We start from the raw sequence: 26,684 nt of genomic DNA on the forward strand, positions 1-26,684 counted from the left end.
GGGCCCCCCCCCTCCCAACAACTTTTACTTCTGAAAAGCCCTCATTAGCAATGCATACCTTAGCTAAGCACCACACTACCTCCAACAAAGCACAATCACTGCCTGCATGACACTCTGCTGCCACTTCTCCTGGGTTACATGCTGCCCAACCCCCCCCCCCCCGCACGACAGTGTCCACAGCGTACAACAAATTGTCCCTGCCCAGCCTTCAGCTGCCCTCATGCCACGCCACCCTCATGTCTATTTATAAGTGCGTCTGCCACAGGAAAAGCAGGCACACACTGCAGAGGGTTGGCATGGCTAGGCAGCGACCCCCCCCCCCATAAAAGGGGCGGGCCGATAGTCCACAATGCTGTACAGAAGCAATGAGAAATCCAATCCTGTGCCACCTCCATCTCGAGCTGCACACGTGGGCATAGCAATGGGGAACCTATGTGCCACACACTATTCATTCTGTCAAGGTGTCTGCATGCCCCAGTCAGACCGCGGTTTTTTATAAATAGTCACAGGCAGGTACAACTCCGCAATGGGAATTCCGTGTGCACCCACAGCATGGGTGGCTCCCTGGAACCCACCCGCTGTACATAAATGTATCCCATTGCAGTGCCCTGGACAGCAGAGCTAACGTCAGATGAAATGCAGGTGGGCTTCGGCCCACACTGCATGCCCCAGTCAGACTGGGGTTCTTTAGAAGTGGACACATGCAGTTACAACTCCGTGTGGACCCACAGCATGGGTGGGTGCCAGGAAGCCACCGGCAGTACATAAAAATATCCCATTGCATTGCCCAACACAGCTGAGGTAGTAATGTCGTGCTTAATACAGGTGGGCTTCGGCCCACACTGCATGCCCCAGTCTGACTGGGGTTCTTTACAAGTGGACAGATGTAGGTTAAACTCCGTGTGCACCTACAGCATGGGTGGCTCCCTGGAACCCACCAGCGGTACATAAAAATATCCCATTGCATTGCCCAACACAGCTGAGGTAGTAATGTCGTGCTTAATAAAGGTGGGCTTCGGCCCACACTGCATGCCCCAGTCTGACTGTGGTTCTTTACAAGTGGACAGATGTAGGTTAAACTCCGTGTGCACCTACAGCATGGGTGGGTGCCAGGAAGCCACCGGCGGTACATAAAAATATCCCATTGCATTGCCCAACACAGCTGAGGTAGTAATGTCATGCTTAATGCAGGTGGGCTTCGGCCCACACTGCATGCCCCAGTCAGACTGGTAATATGTACCTTAACAGTAACCTCGTTGGTGGTAATGTGGTGGTGACTGCGGACCTGGTAGCGCGGTTTTATGTAGTTGGTTTTTGGAATGTGGCCAGGATTAAGTGGGCCGTGGCGGGGGGATGGTGGTGGTGCTCTCTTGTTGTGTCGTTAAAGGTGAAATTCTTGGACTGCCACCAGATGGACCAATGCAAAGGTATTTGCCAAGAATGTTTTCATTGTTGGAGGAGGAGGGGGATGTTTTGGAGGCACTATGTGTCCTCTACACGTGTCCGTGGTTATATGCACCTTAACAGTAACAGCGTTGGTGGGAAATGGCCTCGCCGCCATCATGTCTTTGTGAAGCCTCTGTTTCCACACCCCAGTGACATACCATTAGCAGCGGTATAGGCAGAGCCCAGAATTATTAACATTTCAGCGGTAGCATTAGGGACAGGCCCCACTAACATATCACTAGCAGCAGTATAGGGGGAGCGCAGTCTTAGTTCCATTTCAGTAATAGTAGCACTCAAGACAGGCCCCAGTAACATTCCCATTGCAGCAGTTTAGGGAGATCAGTCAGAACAGTCTCTTTCACATTTCAGTAGCTGCAGTATAGACAAGGCCCCAGTTACATTTATGTAGCTAAAGTGTAGGCCAACCCCACACACCTTTCTGTACCATGAGTGCAGGCGAAGAACATAGAAATTACTATGATTACACTGTAGGTGAGGGCCAAAAAAAATTGGTGTACCAACAGTACTAATGTACCTCAGAAAAAATTGGCCATGCCCAACCAAGATGGCAGGTGAAACCCATTAATCGCTTTGGTTAATGTGGCTTAAGTGGTAACTAGGCCTGGAGGCAGCCCAGTTTAACGAAAAATTGGTTCAAGTTAAAGTTTCAACGCTTTTAAGAGCATTGAAACGTATAAAAATTGTTTAGAAAAATTATATGAGTGAGCCTTGTGGCCCTAAGAAAAATTGCCCATTCTGCGTGATTACGTGAGGTTTCAGGAGGAGGAGCAGGAGGAGGAGGAGGAATATTATACACAGATTGATGAAGCAAAAATGTCCCCGTTTTGGATGGTGAGAGAGAACGATGCTTCCATCCGCGGGTGCAGCCTACGTATTGCTTAGGTATCGCTGCTGTCCGCTGGTGGAGAAGAGAAGTCTGGGGAAATCCCGGCTTTGTTCATCTTGATGAGTGTTAGCCTGTCGGCACTGTCGGTTGACAGGCGGGTACGCTTATCTGTGCTGATTCCCCCAGCCGCACTAAACACCCTCTCTGACAAGACGCTAGCCGCAGGACAAGCAAGCACCTCCAGGGCATACAGCGCGAGTTCAGGCCACGTGTCCAGCTTCGACACCCAGTAGTTGTAGGTGGCAGAGGCGTCACGGAGGACGGTCGTGCGATCGGCTACGTACTCCCTCACCATCCTTTTACAGTGCTCCCGCCGACTCAGCCTTGACTGGGGAGCGGTGACACAGTCTTGCTGGGGAGCCATAAAGCTGTCCAGGGCCTTAAAGACTGTTCCCCTGCCTGTGCTGTACATGCTGCTCGATCTCCGCACCTCCCCTGCTACCTGGCCCTCGGAACTGCGCCTTCTGCCACTAGCGCTGTCGGATGGGAATTTTACCATCAGCTTGTCCGCCAGGGTACTGTGGTATAGCAACACTCTCGAACCCCTTTCCTCTTCGGGAATGAGAGTGGAAAGGTTCTCCTTATACCGTGGGTCGAGCAGTGTGTACACCCAGTAATCCGTAGTGGCCAGAATGCGTGTAACGCGAGGGTCACGAGAAAGGCATCCTAACATGAAGTCAGCCATGTGTGCCAGGGTACCTGTACGCAACACATGGCTGTCTTCACTAGGAAGATCACTTTCAGGATCCTCCTCCTCCTCCTCCTCCTCAGGCCATACACGCTGAAAGGATGACAGGCAAGCAGCATGGGTACCGTCAGCAGTGGGCCAAGCTGTCTCTTCCCCCTCCTCCTCATGCTCCTCCTCCTCCTCCTGAACGCGCTGAGATATAGACAGGAGGGTGCTCTGACTATCCAGCGACATACTGTCTTCCCCCGCCTCCGTTTCCGAGCGCAAAGCATCTGCCTTTATGCTTTGCAGGGAACTTCTCAAGATGCATAGCAGAGGAATGGTGACGCTAATGATTGCAGCATCGCCGCTCACCACCTGGGTAGACTGCTCAAAGTTTCCAAGGACCTGGCAGATGTCTGCCAACCAGGCCCACTCTTCTGAAAATAATTGAGGAGGCTGACTCCCACTGCGCCGCCCATGTTGGAGTTGGTATTCCACTATAGCTCTACGCTGCTCATAGAGCCTGGCCAACATGTGGAGCGTAGAGTTCCACCGTGTGGGCACGTCGCACAGCAGTCCGTGCACTGGCAGATTAAACCGATGTTGCAGGGTGCGCAGGGTGGCAGCGTCCGTGTGGGACTTGCGGAAATGTGCGCAGAGCCGGCGCACCTTTCCGAGCAGGTCTGACAAGCGTGGGTAGCTTTTCAGAAAGCGCTGAACCACCAAATTAAAGACGTGGGCCAGGCATGGCACGTGCGTGAGGCTGCCGAGCTGCAGAGCCGCCACCAGGTTACGGCCATTGTCACACACGACCATGCCCAGTTGGAGGCTCAGCGGCGCAAGCCAGCGGTCGGTCTGCTCTGTCAGACCCTGCAGCAGTTCGTGGGCCGTGTGCCTCTTATCTCCTAAGCTGAGTAGTTTCAGCACGGCCTGCTGACGCTTGCCCTCCGCTGTGCTGCCACGACGCGCGACACCGACTGCTGGCGACGTGCTGCTGCTGACACATCTTGATTGCGAGACAGAGGTTGCGTTGGAGGAGGAGGAGGAGGGTGCTTTAGTGGAGGAAGCATACACCGCCGCAGATACCACCACCCAGCTGGGGCCCGCAATTCTGGGGGTGGGTAGGACATGAGCGGTCCCAGGCTCTGACTCTGTCCCAGCCTCCACTAAATTCACCCAATGTGCCGTCAGGGAGACGTAGTGGCCCTGCCCACCTGTGCTTGTCCACGTGTCCGTTATTAAGTGGACCTTGGCAGTAACCTCGTTGGTGAGGGCGCGTACAATGTTGCGGGAGACGTGGTCGTGCAGGGCTGGGACGGCACATCGGGAAAAGTAGTGGCGACTGGGAACTGAGTAGCGCGGGGCCGCCGCCGCCATCATACTTTTGAAGGGCTCCGTTTCCACAACCCTATACGGCAGCATCTCAAGGCTGATAAATTTGGCTATGTGGACGGTTAACGCTTGAGCGTGCGGGTGCGTGGCGGCGTACTTGCGCTTGCGCTCAAACACTTGCGCTAGCGACGGCTGGACCGTGCGGTGCGAGACATTGGTGGATTGGGCCGAGGACAGCGGAGGTGAGGGTGTGGGTGCAGGCCAGGAGACGGTAGTGCCTGTGTCCTCAGAGCGGGGTTGGATCTCAGTGGCAGGTTGGGGCACAGGGGGATAGGCAGCGGTGCAAACCGGAGGCGGTGAACGGCCTTCGTCCCACCTTGTGGGGTGCTTGGCCATCATATGTCTGCGCGTGCTGGTGGTGGTGAGGCTGTTGGTGGTGGCTCCCCGGCTGATCTTGGCGCGACAAAGGTTGCACACCACTGTTCGTCGGTCGTCAGGCGTCTCTGTGAAAAACTGCCAGACCTTAGAGCACCTTGGCCTCTGCAGGGTGGCATGGCGCGAGGGTGCGCTTAGGGAAACAGTTGGTGGATTATTCGGTCTGGCCCTGCCTGTACCCCTGGCCACCACACTGCCTCTTGCAACCTGCCCTGCTGCTGCCCTTGCCTCCCCCTCTGAAGACCTGTCCTGAGTAGGCGTTGCAAACCAGGTGGGGTCAGTCACCTCATCGTCCTGCTGCTCTTCCTCAGAATCCTCTGTGCGCTCCTCCCTCGGACTTACTGCCCTTACTACTACCTCACCGATAGACAACTGTGTCTCATCGTCATCGTCCTCCTCACCCACTGAAAGGTCTTGAGACAGTTGCCGGGAGTCCCCAGCCTCATCCCCCGGACCCCGGGAACTTTCCAATGGTTGGGCATCAGTGACGATAAACTCCTCTGGTGGGAGAGGAACCACTGCTGCCCAATCTGAGCAGGGGCCCGCGAACAGTTCCTGGGAGTCTTCCCGCTCCTGAGCATGTGTCATTGTAGTGGAGTGAGGAGGCTGGGAGGAAGGAGGAGCAGCAGACAGAGGATTCGGATTTGCAGCAGTGGACGGCGCAGAACTGTGGGTGGACGATAGGTTGCTCGAAGCACTTTCTGCCATCCACGACAGGACCTGCTCACACTGCTCATTTTCTAATAAAGGTCTCCCGCGTGGACCCATTAATTGTGCGATGAATGTGGGGACTCCAAAAACGTGCCTCTCTCCTAATCGCGCAGCAGTCAGCTGCGATACACCTGGATCAGGAGTTCGGCCTGTGCCCACACCCTCACTTGGCCCTCCGCATCCTCGGCCGCGTCCACGTCCTCTAGGCCTACCCCTACCCCTCAGCATGCTGTATTACCAGTGATTTGATTTCCCAGCCAGGAAAATAAATTGGCGCAAGCCTGCTGTTAAACTTAGCTGGCTGCGTATGATTTTTGTTTAAGTTCTCCACCCAGCACACACGTACCCAGAACGCTGAGGACTGTCAGAGGTAGGCCAAATAGATTTTTTCCCTTTTTTTTTAAAGGAAAGGCCCACTGCGTATATTCAATCAATAATAAATGTGTTGTGGCCCTGCAAATGTGTCACAGAACTGCAGTGTTGCAGAGTTATTAACTACAGCAGAGCGGTGATTTCCCAGGCAGGAAATAAATTGGCGCAAGCCTGCAGGCCAAATAGAATTTTTTCGCTTTTTTTTAAAGGAAAGGCCCACTGCGTATATTCAATCAATAATAAATGTGTTGTGGCCCTGCAAATGTGTCACAGAACTGCAGTGTTGCAGAGTTATTAACTACAACAGAGCGGTGATTTCCCAGGTAGGAAATAAATTGGCGCAAGCCTGCAGGCCAAATAGAATTTTTTCCCTTTTTTTTAAAGGAAAGACCCACTGCGTATATTCAATCAATAATAAATGTGTTGTGGCCCTGCAAATGTGTCACAGAACTGCAGTGTTGCAGAGTTATTAACTACAGCAGAGCGGTGATTTCCCAGGCAAGAAATAAATTGGCGCAAGCCTGCAGGCCAAATAGAATTTTTTCCCTTTTTTTTTAAAGGAAAGGCCCACTGCGTATATTCAATCAATAATAAATGTGTTGTGGCCCTGCAAATGTGTCACAGAACTGCAGTGTTGCAGAGTTATTATCTACAGCAGAGCGGTGATTTCCCAGGCAGGAAATAAATTGACGCAAGCCTGCTGTTAAACTTAGCTGGCTGCGTATGATTTTTTTTACGTTCTCCACCCAGCACACACGTACCCAGAACGCTGAGGACTGTCAGAGGCAGGCCAAATAGAATTTTTTCCCTTTTTTTTAAAGGAAAGGCCCACTGACTATATTCAATCAATAATAAATGTGTTGTGGCCATGCAATGTGTCACAGAACTGCAGTGTTGCAGAGTTATTAACTACAGCAGAGCGGTGATTTCCCAGGCAGGAAATAAATTGGCGCAAGCCTGCAGGCCAAATAGAATTTTTGCCCTTTTTTTTTTTAAAGGAAAGGCCCACTGCGTATATTCAATCAATAATAAATGTGTTGTGGCCCTGCAAATGTGTCACAGAACTGCAGTGTTTGCAGAGTTATTAACTACAGCAGAGCGGTGATTTCCCAGGCAGGAAATAAATTGGCGCAAGCCTGCAGGCCAAATAGAATTTTTTTCCCTTTTTTTAAAGGAAAGGCCCACTGCGTATATTCAATCAATAATAAATGTGTTGTGGCCCTGCAAATGTGTCACAGAACTGCAGTGTTGCAGAGTTATTATCTACAGCAGAGCGGTGATTTCCCAGGCAGGAAATAAATTGGCGCAAGCCTGCAGGCCAAATAGAATTTTTTCCCTTTTTTTTAAAGGAAAGACCCACTGCGTATATTCAATCAATAATAAATGTGTTGTGGCCCTGCAAATGTGTCACAGAACTGCAGTGTTGCAGAGTTATTAACTACAGCAGAGCGGTGATTTCCCAGGCAGGAAATAAATTGGCGCAAGCCTGCAGGCCAAATAGAATTTTTTCCCTTTTTTTTAAAGGAAAGGCCCACTGCGTATATTCAATCAATAATAAATGTGTTGTGGCCCTGCAAATGTGTCACAGAACTGCAGTGTTGCAGAGTTATTATCTACAGCAGAGCGGTGATTTCCCAGGCAGGAAATAAATTGACGCAAGCCTGCTGTTAAACTTAGCTGGCTGCGTATGATTTTTTTTACGTTCTCCACCCAGCACACACGTACCCAGAACGCTGAGGACTGTCAGAGGCAGGCCAAATAGAATTTTTTCCCTTTTTTTTAAAGGAAAGGCCCACTGACTATATTCAATCAATAATAAATGTGTTGTGGCCCTGCAATGTGTCACAGAACTGCAGTGTTGCAGAGTTATTAACTACAGCAGAGCGGTGATTTCCCAGGCAGGAAATAAATTGGCGCAAGCCTGCAGGCCAAATAGAATTTTTGCCCTTTTTTTTTTAAAGGAAAGGCCCACTGCGTATATTCAATCAATAAAATATATCTTCTGGCCCTGCCTACACAATTCTGTCCCTGGAGTATTACTGCAGGGCGCAATGCTCTGCACGGCCGATTTGGAAAAAAAAAAAAATGTGCAACACTGCTAACAGCAGCCTCCACACTACTGCACACTGTTAGATGTGGCCCTAAGAAGGACCGTTGGGGTTCTTGAAGCCTACACTAACTCCTAACGCTCTCCCTATAGCAGCTCCGGCACCAACAGCACTGTCCGTCAGCTATCTCACAAGGCATCTGTGGCGAGCCGCGGGAGGGGCCGACTTTTATACTCGGGTGACATCTGATCTCCCCAGCCACTCATTGCAGGGGGGTGGTATAGTGCTGGAACATCACAGGGGGAAGTTGTAATGCCTTCCCTGTCTTTCAATTGGCCAGAAAAGCGCGCTAACGTCTCAGAGATGAAAGTGAAAGTAACCCGAACATCGCGTGGTACTCGTTACGAGTAACGAGCATCCCGAACACGCTAATATTCGCCCGAGCATCAAGCTCGGACGAGTACGTTCGCTCATCTCTAATTAAAACATTAACAAAAATCCTAAACATTAAAAAACTAAACTCCAAAATGATAATTCAAAGAAGCTGTACTGTTTATTATATAATTTACTGTATAGTCTGTTGCTAAAAGCGCGTACAATGTTGCGGGAGACGTGGTCGTGCAGTGCTGGGACGGCACATCGGGAAAAGTAGTGGCGACTGGGAACTGAGTAGCGCGGGGCCGCCGCCGCCATCATACTTTTGAAGGGCTCCGTTTCCACAACCCTATACGGCAGCATCTCAAGGCTGATAAATTTGGCTATGTGGACGGTTAACGCTTGAGCGTGCGGGTGCGTGGCGGCGTACTTGCGCTTGCGCTCAAACACTTGCGCTAGCGACGGCTGGACCGTGCGGTGCGAGACATTGGTGGATTGGGCCGAGGACAGCGGAGGTGAGGGTGTGAGTGCAGGCCAGGAGACGGTAGTGCCTGTGTCCTCAGAGCAGGGTTGGATCTCAGTGGCAGGTTGGGGCACAAGGGGAGAGGCAGCGGTGCAAACCGGAGGCTGCTGTTAAACTTAGCTGGCTGCGTATGATTTTTTTTACATTCTCCACCCAGCACACACGTACCCAGAACGCTGAGGACTGTCAGAGGCAGGCCAAATAGAATTTTTTCCCTTTTTTTTAAAGGAAAGGCCCACTGACTATAGTCAATCAATAATAAATGTGTTGTGGCCCTGCAATGTGTCACAGAACTGCAGTGTTGCAGAGTTATTAACTACAGCAGAGCGGTGATTTCCCAGGCAGGAAATAAATTGGCGCAAGCCTGCAGGCCAAATAGAATTTTTTCCCTTTTTTTTAAAGGAAAGGCCCACTGCGTATATTCAATCAATAATAAATGTGTTGTGGCCCTGCAAATGTGTCACAGAACTGCAGTGTTGCAGAGTTATTAACTACAGCAGAGCGGTGATTTCCCAGGCAGGAAATAAATTGGCGCAAGCCTGCTGTTAAACTTAGCTGGCTGCGTATGATTTTTTTACGTTCTCCACCCAGCACACACGTACCCAGAACGCTGAGGACTGTCAGAGGCAGGCCAAATAGAATTTTTTCCCTTTTTTTTAAAGGAAAGGCCCACTGACTATATTCAATCAATAATAAATGTGTTGTGGCCCTGCAATGTGTCACAGAACTGCAGTGTTGCAGAGTTATTAACTACAGCAGAGCGGTGATTTCCCAGGCAGGAAATAAATTGGCGCAAGCCTGCAGGCCAAATAGAATTTTTGCCCTTTTTTTTTAAAGGAAAGGCCCACTGCGTATATTCAATCAATAAAATATGTCTTCTGGCCCTGCCTATACAATTCTGTCCCTGGAGTATTACTGCAGGGCGCAATGCTCTGCACGGCCGATTCGGAAAAAAAAAAATGTGCAACACTGCTAACAGCAGCCTCCACAGTACTGCACACTGTTAGATGTGGCCCTAAGAAGGACCGTTGGGGTTCTTGAAGCCTACACTAACTCCTTAAACTCTCCCTGCCTAAGCACCACTTCTGTCCCTCAGCTATCTCACAAGGCATCTGAGCCGAGCCGCGGGAGGGGCCGACTTTTATACTCGGGTGACATCTGATCTCCCCAGCCACTCAATGCAGGGGGGTGGTATAGAGCTGGAACATCACAGGGGGGAAGTTGTAATGCCTTCCCTGTCTTTCAATTGGCCAGAAAAGCGCGCTAACGTCTCAGAGATGAAAGTGAAAGTAACCCGAACATCGCGTGGTACTCGTTACGAGTAACGAGCATCCCGAACACGCTAATATTCGCCCGAGCATCAAGCTCGGACGAGTACGTTCGCTCATCTCTAATTAAAACATTAACCAAAATCCTAAACATTAAAAAACTAAACTCCAAAATGATAATTTAAAGAAGCTGTACTGTATATTATATAATTTACTGTATAGTCTGTTGCTACAAGAAAGGAAAACTCTCCGGACTCATTGAGAAAAGGTACAATGAGGCATATTTTCTTAAATTGGCATTTCATACATTGGTCTAAGTAAAGTTTTCAGCAGATAAATTGTGAAAAGTATTCCCCCCCTCTTCAGTGCTCTCAATGGATGTGTGAGCATTAGGTTTAAAGGAGAGGATCACACAGCAGATCCAAGTACAGAAACCATCAGAATGCCACTATATGTAGAGCTAACAACGGTGTTTGGTGGTGGAATTTCACCAGGTGTAGAGCTGAAAATGGGGCCTGGTGGTGAAATGTCACCAACCAATCAGTACGGGACATAACAGCACTTTTGGACCTTTCAAAGCCCACTGTTGGCGATGTAAGAGGAAATGAAAAAGATCAACCACATTTAAGAAGACCTCATAAACTGAAAGAATGTAGACAACAAAGCCTTGTTCAAGCTGCGAAGGCATCATGCACATTGTATGCCCTTGCTCAGGTGGTCTTACAGGCTACTGGAATTCCACTAGCACCAGAATCATCCTTAGTGAAATGTCCACACCCAGCCAGCGCAGTGCAGCCCCACAGGTGTTTTTTTTAGCTGGCTGGGTGTGGATTTCTCCAGCCAGCCAATCCCCCAAGTCTCAGACCCCTGTGTGTTGGGTGCCTGTGTCTCCGGAGGCCCCTCTTTAAGGGAAAGGTACTGTTAGGGTGTGCTGCTGGGCTCTGTTGCTCTACATAGGTTTCCAGCAGCGCAGCCCCACAGGTGGAGGTGGATTAAGCTGGCTGGGTGTGGATTTCTCTAGCCAGCCAATCCCCCTGGTCTGCTTCTCATATATACCAGCTCCTCTGCTAGAGGCTGTTGGGCTTCCCTCTGTGTGTTCAGTGGAACAGTGTCATGTTCCTGTGTGTCTGTGTAGGGTACCAGATGTGTGGTGTGAATACTCCTGTTCAGGGTCCATTGTGTTCTGTGTTCTATGCAAATCCCTGGTGTATTGGAGTGAGCTACGTTCAGTCCTGCTGTGTTTCATTTGTCATCTAGTTCTAGGTAGGCCGCTAGGTTCCAGTGCATGGCCCTCCATATCAGGACGATTGCCCCACATGCAGGTAGGTTTCCTGTGGAAGTTGTCTTGTTAGAGTAGGAACCTGCGAAACATTGAGGACCCTTGAAGTGGGCCCATGGGCTTAAGTATCTTGGCCAAAATACGAACCAATACCTTGCATTGAATCTATTTACTTCTGTTTATGTGTGTGGGTATGCTTGATCGTGTTTTGGGCATTTGTCAGTCAGTGTGTTATATCTGTCCATGAGTAATCTCCGCTGTTTCCGAGTTCCGCCAGAGTTTCGCCAGTTCGTGAGTTTGAATTATGAAACAGGAACTGCATGTGAAGAGTTAACATGGGTGAGCAGCTGCACACAACATCACGGTAGTGAATGCACAGCGGCACCTGCGATGGCGCTTCCAGTGTCATTATTTTACTGTAAATGGGTGGAAGCAAGAGTTGTGGACAGCTGAATCAGAGTACAACATATTCCGATCAGATCGCTGATGACTGCATTGTACCAACAGTCAAATTTGGAGAAGGTTCTGTTATGGTGTGGGGGTGTTTCTGCTGGGAAGGACTAGGACCATTGGTTATGGTGAAGACCACACTCAACGGCAATTCAGACAATGTGGTATCACTTACCCTGTGATAATACTTTGGAACAGCTCAGTGTCTCTACCAACATGACTGAGCACCATGTCATACGGCACGCAGTGTGGAGGAGCAGAACGTCTGCAAACTTCGCTGTCTGATCCAAAGTCTGGATCTTAATCCCAACAAGCGGGGCGAACTAGAGGGCTGTATCCGTGCATGCTTAATATGCCCATCATCCCCCGCATCACTATCTGAAGCTCTCCTCCAGGAATGGAGGCAAATCCCCAAACATTTATGGGAATTTGATGGAAAGCGGCTGTGGAGGGTTACTGCAGTGAATGAGGACAAAAGCCGCTCAACACTGGATGGAAAATAGGAATAAAATCCAATTTCATCACCTTCTATGTGTGTCCCAATACGTCTGTCAGCATAGTATTCATAAATGTTGTGAACAATGCATAAATATATAAATCTTGCGTTTCATTTTGACTTCTCAGTCACTACTTTCCATTTTACTTTTACAGGCACAAGATATAGAACAAGTCTGGTGAAGAGGCACTGCAATGTGACAGAAGTTAAAAATAAGTCACATTTGTGGAAATTTGCATTAAAAACTTAGCAAAGGGGGCATGACTTAGCCAGCAGCGGGAACGGATACCATTTCAGGAGCTTCAGCGTGGGGAAGGCTTTCTGAAACAATCTTGACGTCCTGAGCGCACGGCTGAAGCCGAGAGCTGCACCGCTAACACCACCAGAGTGAGAGCTGTGAAACAAGAGCTTCCGTGGGTCTCTAGGTGGAGTTGCAGGAGCGCGGCCTACCTTACCAGGCGCATCCCCAAGCTGAAGTTGGGAGCACAGCCGACCGGATGTGAGGTAGCGGCCCACCAGCGGCCAGATCCCGTGGCCGATTGTAGTGGGCTCCTGCCGGGAGGAAGCAGCACAGGAGGCACAACTGCTGGTGGGTGAAGGCCACCTGGAGTGGAGACACAGCCGGAGGGGAGGTGAGAGAACTCAGGACTTGCCTGCAGGCACTAGGAGGGCAGAAACTGTCACAAGAAGAGAGAGGGGCTGAAGACACAGGGGGCTGTATCTGGACTGAGGGCTTCCGGTGTGAGTGCTGTCCAAGAAGAGAGGGGGTCATTCTCGTGAATTCGTAACCAAATCTGAGACCTGGGTCAGAGGACAGACGAGTAGGAAAAAAAGACTGAGGATATTATAGACACTATAGAGACAGACCGAAGTCATGTGGCAGACCTGGAAACTAAAATTGAACTGTTAGAGGCCAAATATGAGGACTTGGAGAATAGGTCTTGTCGCTCCAATATCAGGATTTGGGGGCTCCCGGAGACCATAACGGCCTTAAAAGAAACTGCAATTAATCTGTTTTCAGCATCATTGCTGCAAATCGACCAGGCCTATCTGAGGATTGACCGGATCCACAGAGCATTAGCTCAACTTCCAAATTCGGACCTCCCTAGAGATGTCGTCCTCAAGTTGCACTATAGTGAGGTCAGGGATCAACTGTTGGCGACGGCCAGGAATCTCACCCCATTGTCGGGAGTGTCATAGTGGAGGATATTTTACCTCCTGAGCCAGCAGAACAGAATGTGCCGGCCACATCCTGTTCTGCTAACCGTTATCAGAATATGCAGCTTGATAGAAATACACGCTCATAACCTCAGAGCACATTTTTTACCTGCACATAACCCTCAGGCGTCATTTGACGAGACGATGCTCACTCCACCTCCTGCCCCCTCCATCGAACACCAAAAGATGGCACCGTTTTTTCATCTGAAACCACATGATGTTGGACGTGCATGACGACAAAAGCTCACACTGGACCGGATGGAAAAAGACCATAATTGGACTACCCAATCCCATGCTTTGATTTCCAATCACGTATTGCTTCCTGCATGCCCATAAAGGGCAGTTAGCCCATAATGCTATAAAAGATGCTTTACGCCTACTAATAAACAGAGTCCAGGAAGACTTTCTACACTGAAAGTCTTGTCTCCGTGTGATGTCTTCCATTGTGTGCACAATCTCTGAACATAAATCTGGAAGGGTGCAAACATTCCTATTGATTACGCCGTGGACCCAAAATAAATCCACGCCACTGGTACAACTGTATGCTGATATAGACCCTTCTACACTTGCCTTCAGGTCAATTTCACAGGCCTTGTGCTCAGCCAATATCAGATACAAGTGGGGATTCCCGTTTGCACTCCTCTTTCAATATCATGGACGGTCATATTTAGCTAGATCTCTGGAAGAGGCATACAGGATTCTTGGAAGAGCACAGATCCAGATGGAGAGACCCGGGAAGTCGGGCGTTCGCGCCCTCGTCCTTGATGAACTTGGATCACTCCACGCTCTCCAAAAACCAGATCTGGACCCTCTACCCGGGTCTCGGGGGCTGGTGAGCCCAGTGCATCATAGAAAATAATAATCTTCAGCTTCTCTCATGATGAGGAGTGTGAGTTTTTTAGACGAAAACAAAGAGATGAGATGGAGGGTTTTTCAATGGTTATAGCCACTGTACTGATGTCAAACTCGATTGGGGTGGGGTGCGTCTTGCAGATTGATCTGAGGAAACCCACTACCATGACTATTAAAAGTATTTGATTATGCAAGTTTATGTGTTAAGTGCTAGGCCAGTGGTGGATTAATAGCTGCTGAATAGTTCAAAGATGGTCGACTCTTCGATTGGACTCTTGTTCACAATGGTCTCAGTACCGAGGTTACCAAAGTGTACTATATGGCCACGGCCCCCCAAAATGCATAGCGGTGTCATGACATTGTTGCATAAGTCATTCCCGCTTCAGGTGGAGCAGATAGAGAATGATCAAGAAGGGAGATTCTGTATTGTTTTTGGCAAACTACATGACCAACCAATGGCCATAATTAACATGTATGCCCCCTTGGAAAGCCCCTCGCCCATTCTACGATCAGTCTCTAGGAAGCTTCTACTGTATCCACAATACACGATGTTGTGGGCGGGTGACTTTAATTTTTCCTTTAGCTCAACTCTGGGTGAATCGAGTGACAACCCAAATAGATTTTTGGTATCACAACGAAGGGAATGGGAGACTAAATTAGCACAGCTCAGGCTAGCGGATAGTTGGAGGGAGATTCACGGAAAAGAGAGGGGGTTACACTTTTTACTCACTGGCGAGTCAGACATACTCAAGACTTCATTATACCTTGGTATCCATATACCTTCTACCCCACCTAACAACCACCAGACATTGTCCTTGTGTCTACTCAGACTATGACCTTGTATTGTCTGAGATTAATGATGACATAGCCCCGGGAAACATATTTAGATGGTGATTGAACTAGGCCCTTATGCAGGATCCCAGGATCTTGGGTTAAATCTCTAATCAGATCTCTGAGTTCTTTGGCCTTAACACTAGCCCAGAAGCGAAGCCTCAGTGGGTTTGGTTGTCCCACAAGGCATATATCCGAGGATAGCTTATACGGTTGTCTTCCCAGAGGAAAAAAGAAAAGTCACAAGCTTTCCAGGCTCTGGAAAGGAGGATATTCCTATTGAAAAACTAAAATCAACGCATTCCTTCAAGGGCTACAACCAAAGAGATCAGAGACACTAAGCTGCAACTTAATGCCCTCCTGTGAGAAAGGGTGGAACGGGCACTCCAATGAACTAAATATAAATATTACAAGTATGCCAACAAATCGGATAGGTTATTAGCAGCAAGATTGCGGGACACACAAAGGCTAAACTCGGTATTTAAGCTATATACCCCTCATAATACCACTACTACCAACCCAAACAAGATTTATAATACATTTGCCAATTTTTACGCATCTCTATACCAAGAACACAAGTGGGTGGGGAGAGCTTGGGGCACGAGTTCATCGGGAGTCCCCCCCCCGATACCCACTATTTCCCAAGAACAAAGGGAATCCTTGAATGCAGATATTACTGTAGAGGAAATAGCAGATGCCATCGATAATTTGAAACTCGGGAAGGCTCCGGGCCCAGACCGCTTTAGAGCCATTTATTACAAAAAATACAAAGACATATTAATCGAGCCCACGCAAAATATGTTCCAGACCCCGATGAGTGGAAAAATCCCACTACAAGAATTTTTTAATTTTGACCTAACGGTGATCCCCAAAGCTAATAAAGACCCTCTTTCCCCTAAGATTTATCGACCCATCTCTCTTCTGAATACAGATTATAAAATATTTATCGCTATCTTGGTGACTCACATAAACCAGTTTCTTCCTTAATTGATCCATAAATATCAAGTGGTGTTCATGCCATATAGACAAGCCCCAGATAATATTAGAAAAGTTTTAAACATTATTGATTAGACACAAAAGAATAACATTTCCTTAAATCTTTAAGCCTTAGATATTGAGAAGGCATTTGACTCTCTGTCTTGGAACTACATATTTTTTGGACTACAGCAAATGGGATTTGGGGGATATTCGTATAGGCCCTTAGATCCCTTTACTCCTCTCCATCCACTCTTCTAAAACTCCCTATGACTGAAGAAACTCAAAATTAGTAGACTTGAATTTTGGGCTTTCAACACCAGAAACACTATATTCCGTATTTGGGTGTTAATTAGAGATGAGCGAGCACCAAAATGCTCGGGTGCTCGTTGCTCGAGTCGAACTTTCCGCGATGCTCGAGGGTTCGTTTTGAGTAACGAACCCCATTGAAGTCAATGGGCGACTCGAGCATTTTTGTATATCACCCATGCTCCGCTAAGGTTTTCATTTGTGAAAATCTAGAAAACCCAAGAAAGTGATGGAAACAACACAGAAACAGATAGGGCAGGCAAGGGGTAACATGCAGGGCTGTATCTCAGGTTCCCAGGTCTCACTATTAAGCCACAATAGCGGCAAGAGTGGACCCCGCCCTAAACAATTTTTACTTCGGACAAACCCTCATTAGCAAGGCACACCTTAGCTAAGCACCACACTACCTCCAACCAAGCACAAGCACTGCCTGCGGGACACACCGCTGCCTCTTCTCCTGGGTTACATGCTGCCCAACCCCCCCACACGACCCTGCGTCCGCAGCGCACACAAAAGTGTCCCTGCGCAGCCTTAAGCTGCCCTCATGCCACACGCTGGCTGCATAGCCACACCACCCACATGTCTATTTATAAGTGCGTCTGCCATGAGGAGGAACCGGAGGCACACACTGCAGAGGGTTGGCAGGGCCAGGCAGCGACGGTCTTTAAAAGGGGCAGGGTGATAGCCCACAATGCTGTAGAGAATCGATGAGAAATTGACGTTCGATCTTCATTCCAATCCTGTGCCACCTCCGTCAGAAGCTGCAAACGTGGGCATGAGTTACATAGCAATGGGAAATGCATGTGCCCACACAGTATTCATTTTGTCTAGGTGTTGCATAGCTCAATCGACACTGCAAGGGGAAAGCCATCTGCACTCTGCCCCCTACCCAAGTCAGTCAGTGTCTTTGTGCCAGACAGGTCAAACACCGCGATTGGAACTAAGTGTGCACCAACAGCATAGGTGGGTCCTAGGCAACCCAAGACATGAACAATAAATAAATCAGAGCAGCCAAACATGGCAGACTTGCACCATGCCGACGACATAGGCCATGGCACACAGCCTCAGCAATCGTAGGCAGGAAGCGGACTTTCACTGCACCCAGGACATAGGCCTCTGCACAAACCCTCAGCAATCGCGGGCCTACTGCGGACTCCAATGCTAGCGTAGCTGTGAACGTCTCATTAGCGCTGTATTCCTCCTTTAGTTTGTCCCAATGCAGTGCCCCGGATAGCTGAGCTAACGTGAGATAAAGTACAGGTTGGCTTCGGCCCACACTCCATGCCCTAGTCAGTCTGGCCTTTTTTCATAGTCACAGGCAGGTACAACTCTGCTCTGGGAAGTCTGTGTGGACCCACAGCATGGGTGGGTCCCAGGAAGCCACCAACGGAACATAAATAAATCCCATTGCAGTGCCCCCGATAGCTGAGCTAACGTGACATAAAGTACAGGTGGGCTTCGGCCCACACTGCATGCCCGAGTCAGACTGGGTTTTTTTAATTAATAGTCACAGGCAGGTACAACTCCCCTACGGGAAGTCTGTGTGGAGTGGACCCACAGCATGGATGGGTCCCAGGAAGCCACAGATGGTACATTAATAAATCCCGTTGCAGTCCCCCGGATAGCTGAGGTAACATCAGATAAAGTACAGGTGGGCTTCGGCCAACACTGCATGCCCCAGTCAGACTGGGTTTTTTAGAAATAGTCACAGGCAGGTACAACTCCCCTATGGGAAGTCTGTGTGGACTGGACCCACAGCATGGGTGGCTCCCTGGAACCCACCGACGGGACATAAATACATCCCATTGCAGTGCCCCGGATGGCAGAGCTAACGTCAGATGAAATACAGGTGGGCTTTGGCCCACACTGCATGCCCCAGTCAGACTGGGGTTTTTTAGAAATAGTCACAGGCAGCTACAACTCCGCCATGGGAATTCCGTGTGCACCCACAGCATGGGTGGGTCCCAGGAAGCCACCGGCGGTACATAAATGCATCCCATTACAGTGCCCTGCACAGCTGAGCTAACGTCAAATTAAATACAGGTGGGCTTCGGCCCGCACTGCATGCCCCAGTCTGACTCGGTTTTTTTATAAATAGACACAGGCAGGTACAACTCCCCTATGTGAATTCCGTGTGCACCCACACCATTGGTGGGTCCCTGGAACCCACCGTCGGTACATAAATAAATCCCATTGCAGTGCCCTGCACAGCTGAATTTACAGCAGACACACAGCGGTGTAAAAAATGTTTGAATTCTTATTGGCGTGCAGTTGAAGTGAGACAGCGCTTATGTAACGCAAACTGTAGCCAGGAAAAAAATAATTCAGAAAACTGCAAGCAAGCCTAGCTGTGCGATATGCAATACTGATACTCCTGAGCTCACAGCAGCCATGCAGTGAAATGCAGAGAGTCACAGCTAGCCATAAGAATTTACTGGGGTTTTTTTGGTAATTTTTGTGCAATGCAATGCAATGCAGGCTATATTGCGCCAATGTGAGTTTCACTGTATGGGGGTCTGTCACCGTGTGTGCAGTTTACAGCAGACACACAGCGGTATAAACAATTTTTGAATTCTTATTGGCGTGCAGTTGGAGTGAGACAGCGCAAACTGCAGCCAGGAAAAAACTTATTTGGAAGACTGCAAGCACGCCTAGCTGTGCAATAATGAGGTACTACAACTACCAGCAGCCACGGAGTTAAATGCAGATGGTCACAGATAGCCCTAAACAGGTGCTTTTTTGGGGTACTTGTTGACAGGATTCTACAGTAGCACTGTCCCTGCCTCAGCAATACTGCCCCTATACTCTGCATAATTGGCTGCAGACTGAGAACGCAATAGTCTGCAGAGCCCAAGATGAAAGAAAAAATTTGGTGCAAAGCTGCTCCTAGCAGCAACAACTGTAATTCACACGGTAAGATGTGGCCCTAAGAAGGACTGTTGGGGTTCTTCTAGACAGGATTCCACACTATCACTGTCCCTGCCTCACTAATACTTCCCCTATACTCTGTATAATTGGCTGCAGACTGAGAACACAATAGTCTGCAGAGCCCAAGATGAAAGAAAAAATTTGGTGCAAAGCTGCTCCTAGCAGTAACAACTGTAATTCACATGGTAAGATGTGGCCCTAAGAAGCACCGTTGGGGTTCTTCTACACTACCCACTGTCCCTGCCTGACCAATACTGCCCCTATACTACGTAGTACAGACTGCAGCCTGAGAACGCTATAGCCTGTATGTACGATATAAAAAAACAAATTGTGCAAAACTGCTCCCAGCAGCCACAACAGTAGTGCACTAGGTGAGCTGTGGCCCTAAGAAGGACCGTTGGGGCTCTTGAAGACACCAACACTCTAACTATAGCAGCAGCACCCTCCCTAATCTCTGCCAGCGTGTGTCTGAGGCAAGCACCGGGCGCGAAAGATTTAAATACTCGGCGGTCACCTGATCTCGACAGCCACTCACTGCAGAGGGGTGGGATAGGGCTGGAACGTCACAGGAGGAAGTTGTAATGCCTTCCCTGCATGTCTATTGGCCAGAAAATGGCACTAACATTTCAGGGAAGTAAATGTTATTGACTCGAGTGCCGCGTGGTGCTCGTCTCGCGTAACGAGCATCTCGAACACCCTAATACTCGAACGAGCATCAAGCTCGGACGACTATGCTCGCTCATCTCTAGTGTTAATCTAACCACCTCATTGTCTATTCTGTACAAATGGAATTATCCCCTCCTGATACTGAAAGTCACTTCAGGGATGCTAAAATGGGATGATCCATTGTTATCTTCGGTGTGAAGGATACATACTGTCAAAATGAACCTGCTCCCACGAATATTATACCTCTTTCAAACCCTGCCTATTCCAGTCTCCAGAGAGGTATTAAATAATTTTCAAAAACTTATTTTTAAGTTTATTTGGGCCAATAAATGCCTTAGAATTAAAAATAATGTAATGTACTATCATAAAAGACAGGGGGTCTTTCTGTGCCTAATTTGAGAAAGTATTACACAGCTGCTAGAACTGCTCAATGGATAGAGACTCTGGGGGGAGACGGATCTCCGATGTGGGTGGATCTGGAGGCAGCAAAAATAGCCCCACGGACATTTTCGGAATTGATAAGGTCAAATGGTTTTATAGTTCCCAATCTGTATAATATTAGCCCGTTTACCTACTATTCATTGCGTACTTGGAGGAGTATTTGCTTTTAGTATAATCTCTCTACTAATCCTTCTAGGTTTTTGCCTCTGATACCAAATGTACGATTCCCTCCAAGCTTGGACTCAGCTCACTTCCAGTGGTGGAAAATTAATGAACTAACCTCCACCATTTGAAAGAGAGTTCCCACCTGCTGACAGTTGCTCAATTCCAAGCCAAGTTTGATTCTCATCCATCCAAACATTACAGGATCAATCAAGTTTTTCATTTTCTATATTCTCTTCAGCTACCTCAGGTTCTTCCGGATATGACCTTAATGGAAACCTCCTTAAAAATATTGCACCGTACCCACTTGGTGCCTGCCAGACTGCATAAAATTTACCCAACATCTTCACCCCTATGTTTTAGGGGATGTACAGAGGTGGGAACTCAGCTACACATTTTGTGGACCTGTTCTGAGGCAGCTAGGCTCTGGACTCAGGTACATAGGCTATTGCACAGACTATTTGTAGGCCCATTTCAAAAATTTCCTTCGGTGTTTCTCCTAGGAGATTGACAGCCACAGGTCAAATACCGGGCACATAAATTGATTCAAATTATTTGTATGGCGGACAGAATTTATATCGCAGCTAGATGGAAACAACAGCACCTTTCTTTTCAAGATGTGATGAATAAAATTTCACAGAATGTGATGTACGAGAGGTTACATGTTATAGGGTCAGACTCGTTAGAGAGATTTGGGCAGGTGTGGGGACCCTAGATAGAACTGGTAGATATTCCGGGACTCCAGCATATCGTCCTGTCGACCTAGAGGGACCTGGTGTACCAATTAGACTACAGACCTGTTGAGTAGAGTTGGCCAGTTAAGAATATGCACAAAGAAATCTGAAAGAATGGTGACCTTGAGTTAGTTTAGTTAAATTTTATTGTTATTGTGAGTTATAAATTCAAATATGGCATATATCTGATTCTTTTGGCGAAATAAATAAAATACAAAACTAATGAAGGAGATTACAAGATAAAAAGTATATCTGAATTATATATTGTAGAGGTGCACTACAGAGAATGGCCTGTAGGGAGCAACAGACAGGCATTCTGGTGCCTGAGAAAAGGGAAAATACCCATAGGTGTGGTCAGGAAGTTGGATATAAGGGTACATTCCTGCTACACCCAGGGAGATGTTGGCTGAGAGAGCCAGAGAGGACCTGTGCAGCAGAGCTAAGCTGCTGCAGGCCGGTGGCCTAGGAAAGGCCAGAGTCTGACAAGGGTGACCACCCTAACCTTAACACCCAGGTGGAGTGTGTATGTGGACTTTTATGTTTTGTTGAAGAACGTTATATGGACTCTGTTTACGTTGGTTGTACTGTGAATAAAGACTGGCAGGAGCCAGGTTTAAAGGATATCCGCGTCTCCAGAGAGTACTTCTACGTGGTCGGTGCCCATTCCAGTCTGAGAGTTGGCGATCCGCAGGCGAGTGCACCCCGCTTGCTTACAATATAATCTCTGATCAATGTATTGAATGTAAGTTCAACCATTTAGCCCCCTGTGTGGGGATTACTGCTATAAAACTGATATAATTGTCAATATATGTTTCTTTAATAAAAATCTTTTAAAACTAAAAACATGAAAAAAACTAAATAAATTCTATCTATTTAGCAAATAATGAAATTTTAAAACATTAAAATACTGAATTCTGAAATTGAAATTCAAGGAAACTGTACTGTATATAATTTACTGTATTTTCTGCTGCTGGAAGAAAGGGAAAGTCACTCATTTAGAAAAGGTACAATGGGGCGTATTTACATAGACTGACGTTTCATACACTTGTGTAAGTCAAGTTTACGTCAGAGAAAACAGAACAAATCTATTAATAGAAGCAAGCCGCTATTTTTACTTCTGACACCCGGTGGCACCTCCATGACGGACGAGCTGGTGTACGTTTCAACTATAATTTACCCTAATTTCTGACATATTATAGTAAATCTTATGAGCACCACACTGCGGCACCTAAAATTAAGCCCCATCCATGTTTTTAAAAAAAGTTTTAGGACCTGATGTAAATTCTCAAAAATTCCAATATTGGCCCTTGTACCAAAATTGTGATTTTTGCAGGCCAGAAATTTGATGTACAAGAATTGATACATTTATCTCATAGAGTTTTCAGGAATCCCTGCAGTAAAACATGGTCATGTACATACTGTAGAATTAAAGGGCTATGTCCATATCCTGTGCTTTCCCACAGCCTCTGTAAGGTTAATGTCATATTATATGGCACCCATTCAAATGACTGAGAGACCATATAATACACAGTCAAACCAAGTTTGTTGTTGTCTTTATAGTTCACTGTGGGGAGTCACGAAAGGATATCCATAGGCTCTAAATGAACCTACGGATAGCGGTTGCCCACATGGGACAATTCAAAGGCTCCTCACATGACTAGTATAAAACATTACAAACAACCCACAATGTCCAATGCTCCATAGTTATACTTATGAAGCTACGAATGTTGGATTACTTAAAAGCATCTGATGACCCAGGACTCTGCAATCACCCACAAGTCTCACCGGGCTTCCTCTATAGGGTCAGGCCAGGCTGAGTTAATTAACAATCTATGAAAGATAATTAATCGTTCTCTACTTACCGATGACAGTGAGGAGGGTGAAGACGGGCATGGTACACTCTCAGTATGTGCTATATGCAGCATCTGCTTTCTAACTAGATGTTCACTGTTTCACTTCTCCTTTTTAAGTACTTTATTTGAATGATTTGAAGGAGGAAGGGTTTTGGCTATTACTTTCTCAGAAAAGAGATGCAAAAGTAGTAATTAGATTATTACAGCACCCCACAGGAAAATTCCAGTAAATGCGCTATTAGTTTTGGTTTGTTCCCCATAATATAATATCTTTCCAGAGGTTGGAGTGTTACAGTACTAGTAGTGTGCACAGGTACGCACGGCGTGGGACTCCCTGACCTTCACCCATGCCAATGTCCCTTCCTGGAGGCAGCCCCAAAGGTGGACAGGTCCAGGCCGCCAACACTAACCCTACGCTGCCTAGTGGCAGGAGAGGAAGGAACCGCCGTACCTATGCAGATGAAAACTTACTAGTACCGACAGGCTAGGCCGATAGAATAGACCAACACGACAGGAGAACCACAGAACACAGGCAGAGCTGGATCGAGACAAGGTAACTTTCACTGGAGCAGGACCGAAGTCAGACACACAGGAAACGGAACCAATAACTGGCAACTGCTATCAGCAGCTGCCAGACTATATTCAGGACCAATCAAGTCGGCTGACTGGAGCTCCCAGCCAGCCACTATAACTCACAGAGGTAGAGCGGTCGCGCCTCTCATAGCAAACAACTTCAAAGGGGTTTTATGAAACACCCTATGCACCCTCTAAGAACTTGGTAAATCCAACTCATAAGCTAGAGGATTAATGACTCACGTTATGGCAAAGGGACCGATAAAACACGGCGCAAGCTTTACTGAGGGGAGATTCAATTTTAAATTCTTCGTGGACAGATAGACCTTTTGACCAACCTCAAATGGCTCCGACACAGTGGATCTTTTACAACTACGTAGTTGCATACGACCACTTACTTCCTCCAGATTCTTGTGCACACCATTCCAGACCTCACGCAACTCACTAGTAACAACATCAACAGCGGGACAAGCTGTAGGTACTGGAATGGAAGTCAGGAACCGGGGATGCTGACCGAACACGCAGAAGAAAGTTGACACCCCGGTAGCAGAACTGATACGATTATTTATGGCAAATTCGGCCAAAGGTAAAAACTCTACCCACCGACTGACCCTCTGGCCCACAAAAAGTATTGTACTAGGTCTTGATTTTTACGTTCTGTTTGCCCATTCGTCTGCGGATGAAACGCTGATGAGAAAGACAGAGATGTTCCCAAGTTTTTACAGAAGGTCCTCCAAAATTGGGCCATCAATTGCACTCCCCGATGTGAAACTATATTGACTGGTATTCCGTGCAATCTTATAATCTCTCTAATGAAAATCTTCACTAATTCAGCGGCAGACGGTAATTTTTCCAAAGCAACAAAATGGGCCATTTTCGAGAACCTGTCAACAACTACCAAAATGGTGGAACAACCTTGTGACAGAGGCAGGTCAGTGACAAAATCTATGGACACGTGCGACCATGGACTACCAGATACTGAGAGCGGCATTAACTGTCCCTAAGGGCTCTTATGGTGACTCTTACCACGTGCACAAGCTGAACACCGATTTACAAACTCCCAGACCTCCCATGCCATGCCAGGCCACCAGTAGAATCGGGAACATAGCTCAAGAGCCCCCTGGACCCCCGGATGCCCTGCAAAAATGGATGAGACTCTTCCAGAACTAACAACCGCAGAGACATCGGTACAAATAACTTCCCTGCCGGAACCCCCTCCCGGGCTTCCTGTTGATATTCCTGAAGCTGAGACGGAAGGTTCCGTGTCAGGGCTGCCACCACAACACCGGGTGGGAGGATGCCTTCCGGAGAAGAGTCCTTAACCTCCGGAGTCACGAAACTGCGGGAGAGGGCGTCAGCTTTCACATTTTTATCTCCCGGCAGGTACATGACTGTAAAATTGAATCTCGAGAAGAAAAGCGCCCACCTGGCTTGCTGCGCATTAAAACACTTAGCATTCTCTAGATACACTAAGTTCTTGTGATCAGTGAAGACTGTCACCTGGTGTCGAGCCCCCTTCAGAAGATGATGCCATTCCTCAAATGCCCATTTTATTGCCAACAGTTCCCTGTTCCCAACATCGTAGTTGCACTCAGTGCTACTGAATTTATGGGAAAAGAAGACACACGGACTATACCCTGAACGGCCCCCCAATTCCTGGGAGATGACTGCCCCCACCCCAACCTCCGAAGCATCTACCTCTATGAAAAAGGGCTTCTGAGGATCCGGCTGAACAAGCACCGGCGCGGTGATAAAAGCCCGATAGTCAACACAAGGCCGCAAAGACCCATCTTTCTTTTCAACAAAAAATAGGTCTGCTCCAGCTGGTGACTTTGATGGTCTGATATGTTCCTTGGCTAAAGCCTCTGAAATATAGGATTTAAGAGCCTCATGCTCCTGACCCGACAGATTAAATATGGCCTCCCCACCGAACTAGCTCCAGAGTAGTCCAATCGAACTGAGGATTGCGCGTCCTTAGCCACGGCAATCCCAGAATGTTATCCACGGACATCTTCTCCATTACCAGAAATGAAATAACCTCCGAATGTAATGCGCCCACCATGAACCAAAGTTCTGGTGTCCTCCAACGCACTACCCCTGAGGACAGAGGGGTTGCATCGATACTGGTAAAGTGGATGGGCAAACTTAACGCAGTAAAACTTGATAACAGTGGTCTTACGAACTGCAAATGGATAAGGTTCGTGGCCGACCCAGAATCAATAAATGCCTGTCCCACCCTGTGAAAAGCCTTGTAAGAAACACTACAAGGCACCAGTAATTTAGGGAGTACCTGACCTCCTAGATGACCATCCCGACAGTCACCTAGGAGCTGAAGTTTTCCTGCTGCTTCCGTATCTGCCTTTCCTGGCAGGAAGGGGTGCGATGACTAGCCTTGCCACAGTAGAAACAGAGTTGGTTAGAAACCTGGAACTGCCTCCGTTCTTCAGGATTCAACCGGTCCACTTCCATACCATCAGCTCCGGCGGTTGACAGTGGGGTACAGGCTGTAGAAGTCACCAAAAACTTAGCACCACAGTTTTGACGGTACTCTAGTCTACGATCAGCTCTGACTGCCAATTCCATAGCCTGATTCAAAGTAGAGGGTGACGGATAGAACAGCAATAGATCTTTTACTTCATCAGACAGGCCTACCAAAAACAAATCTTTGAGCGCACAGTCGTTCCATGCAGATTCACTTGAATACTGCCTGAAATTAGAGCAATATTCTTCTGCCGACTGGCGCCCCTGGCATAGGGCCAACAACTTACTGACTGCATAACGTGCACGATTGGGTTCATCAAAAATATTCCCGAGTTCAATTAAAAAAAGA

The 26,684-nt window shown here is 47.8% G+C and overlaps 1 protein-coding gene across 1 annotated transcript in view; it reads right to left on the reverse strand.

Moving 5' to 3' along the window:
• The window catches only part of LOC136571830 (Fc receptor-like protein 5), a 66,574-nt gene extending 43,253 nt beyond the window's left edge, over window positions 1–23,321 (reverse strand). The window contains exon 1 of the mRNA XM_066572456.1: window positions 23,291–23,321. Within this exon, the coding sequence (XP_066428553.1) occupies window positions 23,291–23,321 (31 nt within the window). The remainder of the gene's footprint in view (window positions 1–23,290) is intronic.
• Between the last annotated feature and the right edge of the window lie 3,363 nt (window positions 23,322–26,684).

The sequence above is a fragment of the Eleutherodactylus coqui genome, chromosome 6 (genome assembly GCF_035609145.1).
Source record: "Eleutherodactylus coqui strain aEleCoq1 chromosome 6, aEleCoq1.hap1, whole genome shotgun sequence".
Lineage (NCBI taxonomy): Eukaryota > Metazoa > Chordata > Amphibia > Anura > Eleutherodactylidae > Eleutherodactylus > Eleutherodactylus coqui.